The sequence below is a fragment of the Condylura cristata genome, unplaced genomic scaffold (assembly GCF_000260355.1).
Source record: "Condylura cristata isolate star-nosed mole 26May11 unplaced genomic scaffold, ConCri1.0 scaffold00036, whole genome shotgun sequence".
NCBI classification, from domain to species: domain Eukaryota; kingdom Metazoa; phylum Chordata; class Mammalia; order Eulipotyphla; family Talpidae; genus Condylura; species Condylura cristata.
Genome location: NW_004567137.1, coordinates 10,555,724 through 10,574,551, shown reverse-complemented (window position 1 = coordinate 10,574,551; position 18,828 = coordinate 10,555,724). Strand labels below are relative to the sequence as shown.

Genomic DNA, 18,828 nt, shown 5'->3' with positions numbered 1-18,828 from the left:
GGACCTGAGCAATCGCGAGCTCCTCCTCCCGGCCGGGCTTGGGGGTGGGGTGGGGAGGCGGAGGGGTGCCCATAAAGAGTACCTGCAAATGGCGGTGATAAAATGAAGTGTGTATCCTTTAAGCCTCTTTTGTTCACCCCGAGTGTATAAAATCCTGCAGCTGCTCTAATTTCCTGGACATAGTGAACTTTGTACTACTGAAAGAGAGCTCTTGATCCTTTTGGGTTTACTGAGATAGGCAAATTGGAAATATCACTAGTTATTTATATGGCAATAGTAATAACGGACAAAGTACAGGGGGTATGGATTAGACCCTGTGATACTATTATAGAGGAGTGAAAGCTAAGGCTGGAACTCCCTGCAAGGTACTCAGCTCCCTAGCCTGGTGGGGGAGTCTCCTGGAAAGAATAAAGGACTGAGGGAACTTTTGGGAGCTCAATGTTTGGGAGAAACCTTCTCCCCCCTCCCCTTGAACTAGTCCCAAGGCCTCCTGGGAGATCACTGCCAAGGTTTGTTGCCTCCTTCCCCTGTTGCTTTCTCTCCAAGTGAGTGCCTAGTGGTCTCTAATCCAGCCTTGAGGTAGAGTCTTGGAAACTTGCCCAGGTCCCCAGCAAAGAGCCTTTACTCAGTCAAGCCTAGAGTCCCCAGCACCTTGGGCAGCTGAAATACCTAGTGCCTCTTGCAACCCCCTGGGGGCTTTGGTTCCTGGGCGTTTGAGTAGTCTGGGGCTTTGCTGTTCTTTGTTGTTCCCAGAATAATTGGATTGTATATGTTGATCAAATTTGGTCTTATTTGAAAATGGTAAGTTGATCCAAATTTGAAAATTTGCTTTCTGTGGCAGATGAAGTACAGTTTTTCTATAAGCTTGTGTTTTAGAGTAGAGTTTCTTAATCACTGAAACTGGAAGAGGAAGTCAGCAGGGTCCCCTGAGAACTGCCTCACACACAGCACTCCCAGAGCCATCAGCTGTTTGCTCCCTGCCCCTGAGCTCTGATGCACAGGAGGCCCAGTCTTAAGTGGCCATGAAATTCTAGAACAAATAAACAAGATATCACCTATTTCCCCCCACCCCCTTTATCTCATGGTTCATTTGAGTTGATTCCAAAAGACACAAAATTGCAGAGTCATGGCCTTGAGGATATGTGCCCATTTTTTTCCCCTGTTTTTTTCAGTGTTGACACAAAGAGGCAACCATTACAAAAGAAGAGGACTTTGCTCCTTTTGGCCAAGAGCCTGTAAAGAGCATGGGAGTGTTCCTCTGATGAGATTCAACTATGATAGTACTCCTGGGGGCTGGGTGGGAGAAGGGGGTACAAAAGATAAAAATGGAATTTAACAGAAAAAGGCCCCCAGAAGGTCAGAGTTGTCTGGAATTCTTAATCTTGATGGTGACTAGCCCATGAACTAAACACTTGAGAAATTTGGGTTCCAGCCTTGGGCCCTTCATTGGGAACTTAGGTCAATTCACTCACTCTACCTTCCCAGCCTTCAGTTGGCTTTCTTGTTAAAGAGAGCAGTAATATTTGCTCTGACTACCTTAGAGATTTTCAGAACAATGTAAAAGTTTTTTTCAAAATTTAAAGCTGTATCCTGAGTGGCTGGGACAGCGCCAAAATAGGAACTTACGAATTTTCCCAGTTTTTCTAAGTTTGCATGGGTCCAGTGCTCTGCTAACTACTTTCCACGTTACTTATGTAATGCTCACAAGAATGTTTGCAAGAAACCTGTGAGGTAGAGGTATCATTTACCTCATTGTACGGGTGGGGTGAGTGAGGCTCCAGAGCAAGTAAATCACAACACGCAGTGGCAGGGCGAGATCCTGCAGGCTAGTGCTCAGTGCTCTGCTCTTTGTGCTCCTGGCAAAGGGATTTACCTCCCCATGCAAGAACTGGACCCCGGACTATGCCCAGATAGATGGACATTCTCCCCCATGCCAGTCGATGATGGGCAGGAAAGGGAACAAGGCAATGTCTACTTTCCTTGTCCATGATTTTTAACTAAGTTTTATGTTTTTTTTTTCTCTGCTTACTTAGCCTAGATTCCTAATCCTCATTCCTAATCCTCAAATGCTCTAATCATCTTCCCTCTTGATAATTACTACTGTTCTCCTCTTCCTTGACAAAAAACTTTTCAGTAATTTTTATTTTGACTGCAGTGATCAGGTATGATGCAAACTCTAGGCAACTTATTGACAAATCATCTGCCAAAAAACAAGTCCAGACCATCACCTTACTCCATTAAAGATTTTCCTTTTTTGTGTTTTACCTTTGGTGTTTTACCTTTACTCCTCCTCTCCTGGCCTTCAGGGATGCTGGGAGTGCTGGACCCAGAGAGGCGGTTCTTGGAACTGGAGTGTGTGATGCCAGAAGCTCAGCCTTGGCCCATCTCCCAGACCACAGGCCTGAGGAGCTTAGCCACATTCCTGGTGATTGAGAAACTCTCTCTGTGAAATGCCCTTGCAATGTGCGGTTCACATTTAAAGAAAAAGCCTTCCACTGCTCTTTTCCTCCAGTTGCTGACATCTCTGTTTTGTTCTCACCACAGTTCTGGAAAGCTTCCACTTATTTCCTACATTTTCAATTTTCACTGAGGGAAAAACAGTATCTGGATTTATTCCATTATTAAATGAATTTAATTCTGGGAATGGTAGTAGATACCCCTAGAAACTGTTTGAATTTTGAAATTATTAATAAATAGTGACACTTCCATCTTGATAAATGATTCTTAACTTTTTTTTTATTGTCATTCCCACTGTGTTTCTCCGAATCCTTATTCAGATCCCTTATTAATTTAATTACTTTTCATGAGCTGGAAAGAATAGTACAGTTTATTTTGTCTTTCATCAAGAGTAGATTCATTATATGCTCTTAGGAGTATTACCTAGCTCTGAAAATTTACTCAATGCCCTGTGCTTTCAAGGGGCCTCACTCTGGGGGTCGATTTACTTGTTATGTGTGTTTTGTTTTTTAAAACTAAAATATAGAGTTTTTATTTGCCTGAAGTGAAGGATTACATTTTTAGTCTGTCCTTTAAAACAGGGGTCACTAGGGAGGCTGGGTGTCTTTATCTGCCAAAGGGGAATAATGGTGCCTACCTCCTGGCATAATTAAAAGGTAGGAGTGCCAGGAGCATCACTGATCCTTCAGCCCCTGTTTAGCTGCCTCTGAATTAAGCAGTCTGCAGTCTCTTGAAAAAAGAAAATGAACGGTGCTTAGTAGATGGGATGTGGAACCAGAGACTCCGAGTTGTGTCCCAGCTGAGCTGCTTAACCTCTCTAATTCCCATTTTTTTTCATTTGTAAAATGAACATGGTGGTGAGAACCATGATGTTACATTATGAAGACTACATGAGGCATAAAGTCTCACATATATAAATATATAAAGTACATATTTGGACACATAGTTAATACATGAAATTAAATGCATATGTACATACGTGATTTAGATCATATCCAACAGTAACACATAGACAGCTATATGGCCAGTACAGAAAAATACATAAATTTGGGGATTATTGCTGATGGATAAATGATCACAGTTTGATAGATATTAGTTGAGTAAGACTGCTTGCAGATGTTCATGCAGATGTGGGGGAGTGGGAAGGAAGCTGTTTCTATTACTTAAAAAATCATGTTGGAAGAAGCAAGGGTCTGAAAGTTAGGAGCAGCATCTGGCCTTGCCTAACTTTTTTGACTTCCCTAATGGAAGAAGATGATCACATCCTAAGTTTCTGTCCCTTTTCTCAATAGAAGAAGCAGTCACTGCTCCCTCTTTTATTACCTAAGAGAATTTACTTTGAAGATCTCAACCAGATCTAGGTGTGTCAGCAAACATTGCCTCTAAAAATCACGTCTTTATTCTGGGTATGAGCCTGAGGTCACCTGCTCCTTGCTGTCAGGTGTCTTTTTCCTTGGTGCCCCAAGTCCCAAAATGTAGGACAAATATTTATAGTATACTCCATTATTCTTTAGAATCTACAACCGTGTAAATTCTCCAGGCATATGTCATTAAATTGTTTTTCTTTTGCTGACTTTTCCGATGCTGTTTCGACTATTCAGAGAGCTACCTGAGAGCATGGGAGGATTTACACCCAATACAAGAATAGAGTTTTAAAGGCAGGAATGGACATCACCTCTAAGAGACGTGCTCTCTGCTAAGCAAGTTAAATAGCACTTAAGCATGGGTGTAAGAAAAGGTTGTGTTTCTGTGGAAGAGAGAGACGCAGCAAATAGCAGGGCTGATAATATAAGAGACGATTAAGAAGAATGACTGCCAGATCTTGGGGGGAGTTTAAATTTTAAGTTCTACCCTAAGTTCCCACCCACATTAAAAGCCTTAGTTTTCCCCCTAAGAACATTTTCTATTATAATTTCAGTTCCAGACTCGGTTACATTCAATGCAGTATGAAGTAGCCTAAAGAGTTAAATGAAGCTAATTGTTGCTTTATTCTTTTTTTTTATGACGGTACTATAAATGTCTATTTCTTAACTTGTATTTGTCAGCCTGTGATTTTATGTCCCCATTATCCTGCTTTTACTTCTTCTCTTGTGTTGATATTAATGTTGCCCGATCATGGTGATAATGATGATCATGATAAGGATAAACTAAACTTTAATGAGGGTTTTCCTGAGTCATGTGCTGTGCTAAATACCTTCCACATGTATCAATTAAATCCTGACAACTATCCTGTAAGTGAGAAACTACTGCATCTTATGATGACATGTAGTCTTCGAGAGGCTAAATGATCAAGTAAGTATTGGGGCTGGAATTCACATCTTGGAGCTTGGCTTTCTGAAGCAGGACATATTTTAGCTTCCTGGCATTTCTAGTCAACACTCGTGCGCTTCATCTTGATGCAAAAATATGGTTTTTTTTTTTGCCTGTTTATTTTTGTTTGTACTACTCCTTACATTTTCATTGTCACTCCATACTTGTTTGATGTCTTCAAAGTTAATGATACATAATACTATTTAGTTTGAAGTTCTAATGATCATTTTTTTTCCTGCAAATAAGCCAAGCTATTTTAAAGAACAGTATAGTTAATGCTGCAATATAAGCATACCAAGTGGCTAGTGAGTTTATGGGTTATTTATAAACTCTACTTTTTCCTGTCTTGTCTATAGTCATATTTAGGATCCCAGACCAACACTGAAAAAATGGCTGACATCTCCCAGCTGATGGAAAATGAAGTGTTCATGGCTTTTGCCTCCTATACAACCATTGTGCTTTCAAAAATGATGTTCATGAGCACTGCAACTGCATTTTATAGAGTAACAAGAAAGGTAAGATGCATGACGCAGTGTTTTCTTACTTTTAAGAGTTGGAATTCTGGGAGACAGTTTTCTTTTCCCTTTATTATTTACATAGGTTTACTAAGTGTTTCTAGATCTAGGTAATTTTGAAATAACACTCTCACACCTCCAAATGAGTGGAGTCTACTCTCCTCAGTGCCCACACCCTGCCCTCTCCTCCTGCCCCTCCTCTCTCATCTCCTCTGCTAACCAGTACATTTTCCCCAGAATTTAAGAATTATTATCACAAATGAGTGCAACTAGCTGGCAATTGTTTTAGTTTTGGACTTCTTTTTTTTCTTGGCACAATGACCTCACGATCACTCCATTTTGTCAGTAATTGAGGAGGCAATAGTTGAGCAATTCAATATATATTCCACACGTTCCTTATCTAGTCAGCTGTTGTTGTGTATTGGGCTTGTTCTATGATTTGGCTATTGTGGAAACGCCACTAAATTTACTACTTTATGGATGAGTTGCTCTCTCTCTGAAACTACTAAATTTTTTTTCTTGTAGCTTTTACTTTTTCGTAATGCTGCTCAGCATACAAGTTTTTAGAAATATGGACATTTTCAAGGAAACTCTGTGATTTTTAATTTCCCCAACTAAGGTTTAAAAAGTAATCATTCTCCAGACAGCTAGTATTTTCAACTCTATGATAGGTCAAAGATATACTTTTGGGGACAGAATTAAAGTTTGTTTCCATAATAGAGTCCCTTATGAGGCATGTAATTTTGTGTAATTCTTAAAATGATAATGTGTCTCCCAGCATTATAAGAATGATGTTTTTAAAAACACATAGGCCTATAGAAGGTGGTAGAAAGATTGTGGAGGCTATGCCTTGTACTCAGAAGAGTTTATAAAACAGTGAAGGGGTTCAGGTCAAAGATTTTCAGCAACGTGGTACCTGTGTCTAGGCAACAACTTCTTCCTGGAAACTCCCTATTTCTTTTTTCTTTGTTGGCTGGAGTCTGCTTTGATCCAGAGATCACAATCCTCTCTGAGATATTTTCCTTTTGCTGCCTTGAGGTATAGTTGCTTCCCAAGGATATGTACATTTAAAGAGCTGTATACTCACTTATTCACTTATTTAAATTTCTAATGTGACAAGGCATTAGAGCAGCAGGCTATGCCCTCTGGGAACAGCAGTGGCACCAAAGAGAGCAGAATTGATTAAAGAAGTTAATTCAGGGCCTCTCTGGTAGCTCAGGGGTGTTAAAGTCAGTGCTCTCAAGCTATGGGCAGCCTCTTCAGCATGAGTTCTATCCCCAGCCAGGGAGCTGACCCACTGGGCACGGCAGCCCTCTCCTATCTGGCCAGCTGCTCCTCTCAGTGGTGTATTTCAGTAGATCTGCATGCTCTGCTCCCCATTTTGTCTCTGGTGAATCTTCTCACCACCCCCACCTCTGGCCTACACCCAAATTCTTATAGGCATAAATACATAAAAATCATCTTTAAGAAAAGTTATTAATTAAAAATTGTGGAGTACCAGTGAAGTGTGCCAGGAGCCATGAGCTGTCTGTGCACCAGATAATGGATTCACTTCACATAGTTGCCAGAATTATGTAAACTGGTGTCAGTCTCCCCATTTATATATGAGGAACTCAAAGTCACAGAAGTTATAGTTTACCCAAGATTATATATCACAAAAGCGTGAGGCTGAAAAACTCAAATTCAGATTGGCTTATACCCAATCTGGTACACTTCCACTTTAACACACTTATTTACATATTCAAAATATATTTATTGAGTATCCAGTATGTGCTGGCATTTATTTAGGGAACAAGAGAGACAGACCTGACTTCAACAGCTGATACGGAATCACATCCCTGCCCATTGGCTCCTCACGACTTCTTTATCTCAAATAAATGCTTATGTTAAGAAAGCTATACTATTTTGAGATATTTCAGCTTACATTAAGGCCACTTTGTAGTTCAACTTATATATTATTATACAGTGGAACATGCTTAAATATTTTTTAAATGCATGTTTCAAGTCTCAGGAATGGGAAATCACCTCAAACAGCCCAGTAATTGCAGGAAGGAATACATGAATATTTGCCTGAAATGAGTACATGGTATTAAAGGAAAGTAATAAAATCACATATATTTCACTGTATTCTTCAACCCAAAGATTGAGTTAATTCAGAAAATCAGAAGTGGTAACAACAAAGTACCAAATACATTTCCTGCCTTTTACCCTCTGCTTCTCATCACTTCCATAATACTCTGCCTTTTACTGTCTATGCCTCTTGCCTATTCCCGAATATCCTTGGCAGAAAATGCAAGACTTTCAAATGAGCTAATGGATTGGAAATGCTGATACCCCGCAGGGAAAGTGCATCAACATCACTAGGAAACCTTGCCACCTTGCCACAGGAACAGTTGGTGGTGGTGACTAAGAACTAGGTTCTTTTTCCATTTTTCTCCTTTTCACTATTTTTATAGATTGGTTTTAATCTAAATCCTGATTTATGTTTCTCTCTTTTAAAAATTTCACACTGCTAATAAAAACTCAAGTTTAAACTATAGATTCTCTCCTATCTTTCTGTGTTTGATCTATTGCTTCAAGTTATCTTTCCATTAAGACCAATCTGAATGCCCACATTTCTTCCATTAAAATGCAAATAACTTGTGAAGTAAGATACTCTTGTGTTATTTGGTTTTGAAATAGGTTTTACCCCTTGGTATTTGATATAGGTTTTTGCCAACCCAGAAGACTGTGCAAGCTTTGGCAAAGGAGAAAATGCCAAGAAGTACCTTCGGACAGATGACAGAGTGGAACGTGTACGGAGGTAAACCCACTATCTCCTGCAATTATATTCTCCATCAAAAAGTTTGGACAGGAGTTCAGTGAGAATGTTGGGGTCTTGAAGAAGAAAGAAAAATCAGTCATCTTACCTAGTCTACATAATCGTCATAAGAAATTAGAGCTCTAAACTCTTGCTGTAATTGCAGACTATCAAATTTTGCTATATTTTATAGGCATTTTGTTGAGGCTAGTGATTTTGTTCTGTAGAGAGGTATATAAAAAGTAGTCACACATAGGTAATCAGTAGATATTGTAGTCTTGTCATCTTTGACCAGAGCTAGTGTTTAAGAATAGGTATTTTTTGCATATGATGAAAAATATGAACTTGGGAGTTTCTCTTTTCTCTCCTTGTAGATAATAAGTTTGGTGTACTCAAAGTCTGTTTAATCTACACAGTCTCTTACAATACAGTGAATATACTTATTTTAAAATCATGGTGGACCCTAGTTTTTGATGTCATAAGCCTTGTCATAAAGTCATGTAAATTGAAAAAAAAATATCTTTCACCTTCACCGAAGTAAGCCAAAATGGTAAGACATTGAAAGTGTAGGGCGTCATGATTTCATTTACATATCTATTATGAAAGGATCCTCCCATGGAGTTGGTTAAGACATCCATCACCACACATATTTATTTTTTTTATGGTGAGAACATTTCAGCTCTATTCTCCACAGTTATACAGTGCAGTGCTAACTGTAGTTGCCACATTACACTTCAGATCCACAGACATTACTCCTCTTACAACTGAAATTTATATTCTTACTAGTCTCTGTATTTACTCTTAGTCCCTGATGACTACTTTTCTGCTCTTTATTTCTATGAGCTTTACATTTTTTTCCTTCTCAGATCCCATATAGATGTGAGTTTATGCAGTATTTGTCTTTGTTCTGTGTTTTTTTCAGTTAGCATCATACTTTCGAGGTTCATTGAGGTTGTAGCAAGTGGCAAGATTTCTTTATCCACTCAACATAGTATTGTACCCAGACGATCTACAGACTCAATGCGATCTCTTTCAAAATCTCAGTGGATTAAACTATTGGGTTTGCTTTGCTAATATTTTGTTGAGAAGTTTTGTATCTATGTTTATCAGGGATATTGACCTATAATTTTCTTTTCATAGAGTGGCCTTGTCTGTCTCTGGCATCAGTCATAAATGTGGAAGTTTTCTTTCTTTCTTTCTTTTTTTCTATTTGTTTTTTGCATGAGGTTGAAAAGGATTGATATTAAGTCTTCTTTAAATGTTTGTTGGAATTCACCAGTGAAGCCAGCTGGTACTGGAGTTTTGTTGTTAGGGTTTTTTGTTTGTTTGTTTGTTATTACCTATTCAATCCTCTAATAATGGTCTGGTCACACTCTCTTTATCACTGATCTTGCTAGGTTGTACATTTTTAAGAACTTATCTTTCCTTCTAGAGTGCCCAATTTGTATATTGCCCATAGCAGTCTCTACTGAGCCTTCATACTTCTGTGATATCTGCTAGAATTTTCAATTATATTCTATTGAATTTTTTGAATTTTCTTTCTTTTTTTTTTTTCCCGGCAAGTCTAGCCAGGAAAAAAGTTTGTCCAGTTTGTTTTTCTTTTAATTAAAACCAGCTCTTAATTTCCTTGATCTTTTCTATTATTTCGCTGGTCTCTATTAATTATTCTCTGATCTTGCCATTTCCTTCCTTTTACTAAATGTAGTCTTCATCTGTTCTTTTTCTACATTCTTGAGGTATAGAGTTAGGTTGTTTATTTGAGATGGTTCTTCTTTCTTTAATATAGGTGTTTGTGACTATAAACTTACCTTTTAGATGTGCGTTTGTTACTTCTATAGTTTTTAAATGTTGTGATATATTTTAATTTCCCCTGATTTATTATTTGACCTATTTGTTGTTCAGTAGCTTGATGTTAAATCTCCACATATTTGTGAATTTTCTAATTTTCTTCTTAAAATTGATTTCAAATTCCATGCTGCTGTGGTTGGAATAGATGCTTGATATAATTTCAAGCTTCTTAAATATATTAAGGCTTGTTTTATGACTATCTGTCCTGGAAAGTGTTCCTCATGTACTTGAGAATAACATATATGCTACTGCTTTTGAATGAAATGTTCTATAAATATCTGTTAAGTCCACTTGGACCCACAGGTTCAAACCTGTGTTATTCAAGGGTCAGCTGTATAGCTATTCTGCTTGAATTTGCTTACATTTACATGAAATATTTTTTCCATATTTTTAATGTCCATCTATGTGTGTTCTTAAAGCTAAATTGAGTCTGTGTATGCATCATCATGTTGGGTCTCATTTTACATCCATTCAGTAATGCTGTGCCTTTTGATTAGAGATTTTAGTTCATTTTTATTTAATGAAATAATTGATAGTATGTTCTTTCTGCCATTTTCCCCTTGTTTTCTGATTCTTAAGTGTGTTTGTTCCTCTATTGAGGAACAAATTTTGATGATTTTTCTTTAATGGTGTGCTTTGATTCCTCTCTCTTTATCTTTTGTGTAGTTACTATATATTTTTACCTTGTGGTTACCCACATGTTTGCATACTACATATTTTACTTACAGCAGTCTATTTTAAGCTAGTAAAATTTTAACTTTGGATACATGCAAATGTGCATTCTTACACATTTCCCGTATTCCATGTGTTGATATGTGGAGTGTCTATTAACAAATTATTGTAGTTATAACTACCTTAAATTGTTTTGCCTTTTAAATCATTCTAGAATAATAAATGATTTACCTACCATTATTCTACTAGAACATGTTGAATTTAAATGGTATATTTACCTCTAACAGTGAATTATGTATTTTCATATTCTTTCCTATTACTAATTACGTGCTTTCATTTCAGCTTGAAGAGCTAGCTTTAATATCTCTTGTAAGGCTGATCTAGAGATGGTGAAATGTAAAATTCTTTTGTTAAAATTAATTATCTCTTCAAATTTGAAAGACAGTGTTGCTGGGTATAAAGAATTCTCTTATTCTTGTTGACAGCTTTCCTTTCAGCACTTTAAATATATCATCCACCTCTTTTCTGGCATGAAAAATTTTTGGTAAACAAACAAAAAAAAAAGCCTGTTGTTAGTCTTATGAAGTTACTTTTCGCTTGCTGCTAAGATTCTCTACTTGTCTTTAGCTATTGATATTTTCACTAGAATGTGTTTCAATGTGGCTCTCCTCTGGATAATTTTTTTTATACTTTCAGAATCTGCATGTCTGTTTCTTTCTCTAGGTTATATGAGTTCTCAGTCATTATTTCTTTGAAGAAACTTTCTTTCTCTATTCTCCTTTACTTCTGGAACTCATATAGTGCATATATTGGCATGTTGATGGGATTTTATAATTTTCCTAAGCTATTTTCACTCTGATCATTTTATATTCTTTTCTCATTGGATCAATTCTTCCCTGACTTCAAGTGTGTTGATCCTTTTTTTTCTGCTTGATTTAATATGTTGTTGAGGCCCTCTGTTGGATTTTTAAATCTTAATTCTTTAACTCTATAGTTTTTGTTTGATATTGTTATATTTCCCATTTCTATTGATGGTCGCATTTTATTCATGCACTGCTCTTCTGATGTTGGTGTACATCTTGTGATGATTACTTTGAACTCTTTCAAGTAAATTGTGTCTCTATTTCATCAAACTCTGTAGTATTATAGCATTCTTTTACTTGAGACTCTCTGTGTAAGTATTTTTTTTAAGATTTATTTATGCATACAGACCTGGGGTACAGGGCAGAGGTTCAGGGGCAATGAAAGGATTCACCAGGGACAGAGTGGGGAGCAAAGCAGGCAGATCAATGAAGCACACTGGTGAGGGGAGCAGTGGGAGGATCAGGAGAGGTCTGCTGCGCCATGTGGATCACCTCAGGGGCAGGGATTGAACTCATGCTTAAGTGGCCTCAGCTTCTCAGTGCTGTGCTTTAGCCAGCTGCGCCACTAGGAAGGGCCTCTCCGTGTAAGTTTTTATGCTTTAAGTAAAACAACCACTTTTCCAAGTTTTGACAGAGTGGAATGGCATCATTAGGAGATGAAACTTGCCAGACAGCCTGGCTTCTGTATCTGGTTGCCTGTCAAACCTTCGTGTTTGTCTGATCTGCCTTCTTTACTGTTGGTGGCTCCTTGATGAAGGTTCAAAGGGGAGGACTATAGTCAATACCACCTCGCAGACTTACTGAGAACTGAACAACTTGTTCAACTTGTATGATAGGCTTTGTCTACTGACAGTGTCCTCCAAATCCTTCCACTGGCAAGGTTGCACTGTGCCTTCTTTACTTTAAGTAATATGCAGAGTTACATAATTTTTTTTAAAGAACTGGGGTACAGGCCAGAGGAACAAGGGTGGTGAGAGGATTCACCAGAGACAGAGTGGGGAGCATAACAGGCTGACTGATGAGGTACACTGCTGAGGGAGGAGTGGGTAGGTCAGGAGAGGTCTGCCACACCATGTGGGTCACCTCTGGGGCAAGGATTGAACTCATGCTAAAGTGACTTTAGCTTCTTAGTGCTGTGCTTCAATCCACTGCGCCACCAGGGAGCGCCCAGAGTTACATCATTTTATGGATGCTTGTCCCATAGACTCTTCTGCTCTGCCAGTACCAAAATTAAATGCAAAAGTATTTATCCCCAAGTTATTTATCATGTGGGAATATTTTTCTTCTAAGAGAAAGTGTGTAGATAGAATATAATTTTCACTTTTGCTTTACTTAGTTACATGTTTGCTCATGGGGGAGTCCTACTAAGTCAGTCAGTTAGTGCTAAAATTTATGCCAAGAATATGGATCTAAAATAGTTAAAAACAAAGAAATCATAAATATTAATATGATAAAAAGCATTAGCAATTGGCAAAGATGAATAAAGGTTTGTTGGGTTACCACAACCTCTAGGAAGACATTAAGCACTTTAAAGCTTTATCTTGTCCTTTCTGTGCATCACGTCGTAGGCAGGGTCTCAGATGATGCCAATCATGACCCTATGGTCGTAAAAGTGCCTGGACTTGAAGGTGATAACAGTTTAACCCTCAGTTCTATTGGTAAGACTGAAAGGAGATGCAAGTCCATTGTGAGAAACTTAACAAGAAAATACTTTATTTTGGAATTTTAGGCTCTTCCCCACTTTCCTTTCTCATCCCCTAATTCCACCCATCCCATATCCATCAGATATTATTTCCCAAGTAGAAAAACTCTGTATAAGCAGACCCAGTCGCCATGAACAAATAAGTAACATTTCAGTAAGAACAGCTGACCTTTGTTGTGAGGAGTTGGTGTCCCCTAGGAGAAGCTGCGATTGTGTGCACAGCGCCCCCTGGTGATCAGACACTGGCTTCTCAGTGCGGTGGGGAAGCGTTGTCAAGAAAGACAAGGGTTCTGGTTTCCTGTTGCAATTTTTGAGGCCCTACTGGCCTCATCAAAAAAATTCCTATGAATTGGTGGTGGGAAGTCCAAGGGGATTATAGCTGAAATGAAAAAATGTACAAAATGACAAAAGCTTTAAATAAATGTGTGTGTGTATACACACACACACACACATAAATAAAGTAAATATATAAAGTAAAGTTCCTAGTAACAATTTGTTTTTGGAGATTCCTTTGAGAGGTGTATTTTCCATTATCTCTTTTTATTTTTATCTTGACATTTTAATTTTTTTTCTTCAATTTTTTTTCTTGTAAGGTAAAGTTGTTATTATTAGCATTTATTATTAGCATATTCCAGGGACTGAATGGGACTACAATGAAGTAACAGGCATGCTTCCAGGCTATGCTATATTCAGAAAATTAACACATACATATATGGACAATTATGTTAAAACATAGAGTAAGATGCCCTGAGTAATAGTAAATAGCCTAGATAATTGTAAGTTGAGTTTTGGACAAGTACAAATCAGTGATGGCTAAAATGCATATCAACTGTTTATTTAATTCTATCTCATCTTGTTATAGAAGGAATTCAAGAGTATATCCAGTCAATACAACAAGATAAAAAGAAAGTTGTAAGGCATTCAGGTCAGCTGTAGAAATAAAGAAAACCATTCGAAAGAAAAAATAACTGAGGGCTTGGGTTTGGTATTGAGGGAAAAAAAGACATTTAGAATACACAGCCTGCACAGAAGGAGCAGACCTCTTCACTGAGAACTTCAGCGGAGTCTAGGTGCTAGTCCCGGGGATTGTGTCAAGGGACAGCAGTGGGGCTAGCAGTTAGAGTAAGTGACTTCCCTTCTAGCTCCTATGCATGAATGAATCATTTTTTGGAGATGACTGTGTGTGTGTCTAGGTGTGTGTGTGTCTCACTGTCACCAGTTCTGCTGAGATGCTGTAAATGAACTTTAAGAATGAGTCTCCTAAAGCATGTTGTAATTAGAGAATGATGTAAAGTAGTTTCCCACTAGGATTAAATTTGTGGGGGTTGAAATATAATGTCCAGGATACAGGAGTATTTCATGAAGGAAGAACATGAAGGCTAGTAGGAGTTGGTAGGAGAAACTGGAGAGGAGAGATCGTGTCAATTTAGGAAAATTCCTTCCTGGACATTTGGACAGAAGATTCTAGGCGGAGGGTGAGGGAGTCAGAAGACTTGTGTGAAACTCCTTTTGTTGCTCATTAACCCTTGAGAAACCTTCGCAAAGGAGCCTGGCAACTCTGATCCTGGTCAGTTGCATGCTGAGATGTCAGTGATGCTGATGTGAGGGAGGAAGGTGTGGCTGGAATCTCAAGAGCACACAACAGAGCTGGAAGAGAGACCTGCTGCAGGGCAAGCTTGTACCAATGGATGTTTGTCCAAAGAAGAAAGTGGGGGCACATAATCTTGGGACTCAGAGGTAGACCCAGGTTAAAAAAAAAGGGGGGGGAGCACACATACAGATTAATATCCACCAACAGCAGATTTTAGTAGTCATCTAGAAATAGCATAAAAATGAAGGAAGCTGCCACTATCAGGTGAGCTCTGTGCTCGGAGCAGAGAGGGTTACACTGGATGTGTGATGTTGAGCTAGAGCAGGTGCTTCTGAGGTAAGTGTAGGCTTAGGGCAGGGCCCAGAAAGGACAGCTTTTAAATCAAATAACTAAGCAGAAAGGATGAGGGACCGTTGACATGCCTTATTAGGACGATCAGGAGTGTATCTGTAAGATTTCTGGAGTAGTGGAAAAGGAGAAAGGAGAAAATTGCAAAGGCGGTACAGGATGGAGAGAGGGAGGCTAGCAACAAATTGTGGGGTCAATAAAGTGAAAGGAAACCCTGACTTTCCTGCCCTCCTCCCCCACGAAGCTCTTTCTCTTAATGCCCTTGCCTTTCTTTTCTGTTTAAACACTGCATTCTTTTTGCCAGTTGCTTACTGTAGACTTCCACATGGGCATTATTTCCACATTGTCTCACTTTATCTTTTCTTAACTGAAGTGCATGTTTCTGTCCTTTTGGAATGTTGTGAGGGAGAAGCTACAATACCCGGGCTGGGGTGGAAATGTATCTGTGGTTCAACAGAATAAGAGGAACAAAGCAAATGCCTTTGTATAACTGGGATAGATTCTTCTCTAGTGGTCACTAGTGAGTCTGTTCTTTCTGGCCAACATGATTCTCAGGAGCCCCTATGTTGCTGAGAGGGGATAAGGAGCACTTACTTACACACTCTGTCTTTGATTTATTCAGGAACTGGTAGTTCTTGATTTAAATCTTTCAAACCACCTAGGTTACTTTCTTCATATCTTTATGTTGTTGTCCACTTTGGCAGGAGATCTTCGAAATCATTTTGGAGAGACAGGGAATGAAAGGAGGCAAGGTAATGATTACTGAGTGGCAGAATGCAATAATTTTTTTTTTGCTAAAAGAGAAGAGACTAAAATAACATTGAATGATTTTCATTTTGAAGTATGTATTAATTAACAGCTGATAAATGCTATCAAACTCTCAATATCCACAAAAATTCTGAAGTGATTTTTGATTCTAAAGCTATGGACATCAGATTTTAAAATTAGGTACTTAAAAAAATCAAACCAGTAATGGATGTACTTTGCATTCATAATCCTAGCCATAGAAGACCAAGGTGTTGTGAATTGGAGGGGAACTTAGTTTTTTTTTAAATATGATTTCAGTATTTTGAAAGATTTATTTATTTATGCATTAGGAACTGGGGTGTAGGCCAGAGATGCAGGGGCGGTGAGAGGATTCACTAGAGACAGAGTGGGGAGCATAGTAGGCAGATCAATGAAATACACTGCTGAGGGGAGCAGCAGACAGGAGAGGTGCTGTGCCATGTAGATCACCTCCGGGGCTGGGGATCGAACTCACTCTGAAGTGGCTGCAGCTGGCTTGCAGTGCTATGCTTTAGCTCTCTGAACCAGCAGGGAGGGCCCTGGAGGGAAACTTATGACTAACCCATTCTTTTTACTTTCTTCTAGCTGTGGTATAAAGACAAAAGTTAAGAAATCTATCTTCCTCTTTGTTGTCGATCATTTTTATGCATACTTTGTAACATGATCTACTACTATAAACCAATTTCTTATGTAATGAGGATAGATAGGCTGAAATTTTACCCATATTTGGTTAGCTAGTTATGTAGCCTGGTATATTGAAAGTATGAGATTCTTAATGTTAAATTGCTCAATTAAATCTTGCCAATGTTGTGGTTTGGTGAATGGACTAAGACTGTCTTATAAACATTTCACAAACTAGCAGAAGTGAAGGAGGAATCTTAAGAAAGATAATCTAAAAGGATTTTCTTCGAATTGAAAAATGTGTGAACTTTTGAAGAAAAAATAATGGAGTATCATTATATAAATTCAGTTTTGATATTCTTAGAAGTGTAAAATGACTTATCTGTTATTTGTCAAGAGACACTAAAAATGGTAAGAAACAAAAATATGAAATATTCTAAGTAACAGCCAAGTAAGGAAGCAAAGCCATTGGAGAGAAATAAAATGAAGCTTACTTTACATTTTAAGCTCCACGCACTCCTACATTTACCTTCAGAAGAAGGGAACACCAACAGGTTTCTGCTGAATCTGAAATGCATATTTTACTCTCATCTTCTTGCTCAGAGCTCACCTGAACGACCTTGAAAACATCGTGCCATTCCTTGGGGTTGGCCTTCTGTATTCCCTGAGTGGGCCGGATTTGTCTACAGCCATCCTCCACTTCAGACTCTTCGTGGGAGCCAGGTTCTACCACACAATTGCTTATTTGTTAACCCTCCCTCAGCCAAACCGAGGTTTGGCTTTCTTTGTTGGCTATGGAGTTACCCTTTCAATGGCTTACAGGTTGCTGAAGAATAAATTGTACCTGTAAAGAGAATCCTACAACTCATGAGCCAATTATTTTCTCTGAATTCTTTATTTTCAATTTATAGTGGCTATTTTCTTAGATTTTTAAGTAAGGGGGAGCAGAGAAATTAAGAACTGGGAAAAATCTATTTTGAATATTAATATCATCATCATCAGCCTTTATTCTTGTTTTGTATTTGCACTAGAAATTGAATGTGCTTTTCAGTCTTTTGTTATATGCTGTGTTGTAAATTTTTATTATAATTTGTAACATTCATTCAGCCTCTCACATTCTAAATCTATAAAAAGAATGTATGTACTCCAAGCCTATATTTCAATATTGGTGAAATGGCAAATGAAATAAAGAATATAAAGAGTTTTATTTGGTTTTATTTCTTCCAACTTTTAGTTTTAAAGGTTTTGGAGATGTAAAAAATAATCCAATGAACCTCTTACCTAGATTTACCAATCGCTAACATTTTACCACCTTAGTTTTAACTCAATCCGTGTTTTTCTGAACAGTTTGAAAATAAGTTGCAGGTCTCATGATATCTTACTCTGAAATACTTTATGATCTTCTATGACAAGACAATCTTCAAATATCCATCATCTATTTTTACACCCCAAAATATACTATTAATACAGCACCACTTTTAATAAGTAGTCCTTTCTTGAATTCCTCTAATTTTCCAACAATATCTTTTATAACTATTTTAGTTATAATATTATATGTTTTAATACTGAAATTAAACAAAACCAACTACATTCTACTGTCATTCCTAATTTTCATAAAGTGGAAGCATTCTTCATTATTTTTTTCTTTTATATGATTGACATTTTTTTGAAGAGTATGGGTTGATTGATTCATAGACCTTAATTTGTCTTTGTTTTGTCTATTATTTTTTCTTTCTTAGATTCAGAGAAACCATTTTTGATGATGTGTCCTTCACATTACAGTACATCATAGGTATGTGTGTGTGTGTGTGTGTGTGTATGTATATATATATATATGTATACACACACCTATGTATAATACATACACACCCACACATATATAATCTCAATATGCCACATCATTGTGATGTAAAATTTGATCCATCTAGTAAGATAGTACCACCAGGTTGGCTATCATAAAGGTTTATTTTTACTTTAGTAATCATATGTGGGATATTAAATTGAGACTGTTCCTCAGACTTAGACTCATTGGTCCTAGCATCCAGTGATACTTCATTTTGCTTTTACAATCAGACATGACTATGTCAACATAAAAAAATCATAATAGATATATAAGCATACAAATCTACAAACACAAATACATATATGCAAATTTTGTCTTTTTTGTCTTATGTGGAATTATGTGTAGATATTTATAATAAAGAATGAACTTTTAAAATACCAATATTTTTCTTATGCTTATTAGTTTTCTTTCTATCATTTCATTGGTCTTTTTTTTAAAAGAATTATTTATGTATACAGAACTGGGATAAAGG

The 18,828-nt window shown here is 37.6% G+C and overlaps 1 protein-coding gene across 1 annotated transcript in view; it reads left to right on the top strand.

The window, feature by feature from the left end:
- MGST1 (microsomal glutathione S-transferase 1) overlaps positions 1-17,720 on the top strand; it is an 18,279-nt gene extending 559 nt beyond the window's left edge. The window contains exons 2-4 of the mRNA XM_004693242.2: positions 5,124-5,282; positions 7,991-8,085; positions 17,117-17,720. Of these exons, the coding sequence (XP_004693299.1) occupies positions 5,157-5,282; positions 7,991-8,085; positions 17,117-17,363 (468 nt within the window). The 5' untranslated portion in view covers positions 5,124-5,156 and the 3' untranslated portion in view covers positions 17,364-17,720. The remainder of the gene's footprint in view (positions 1-5,123; positions 5,283-7,990; positions 8,086-17,116) is intronic.
- The last annotated feature ends 1,108 nt before the right edge of the window (positions 17,721-18,828 follow it).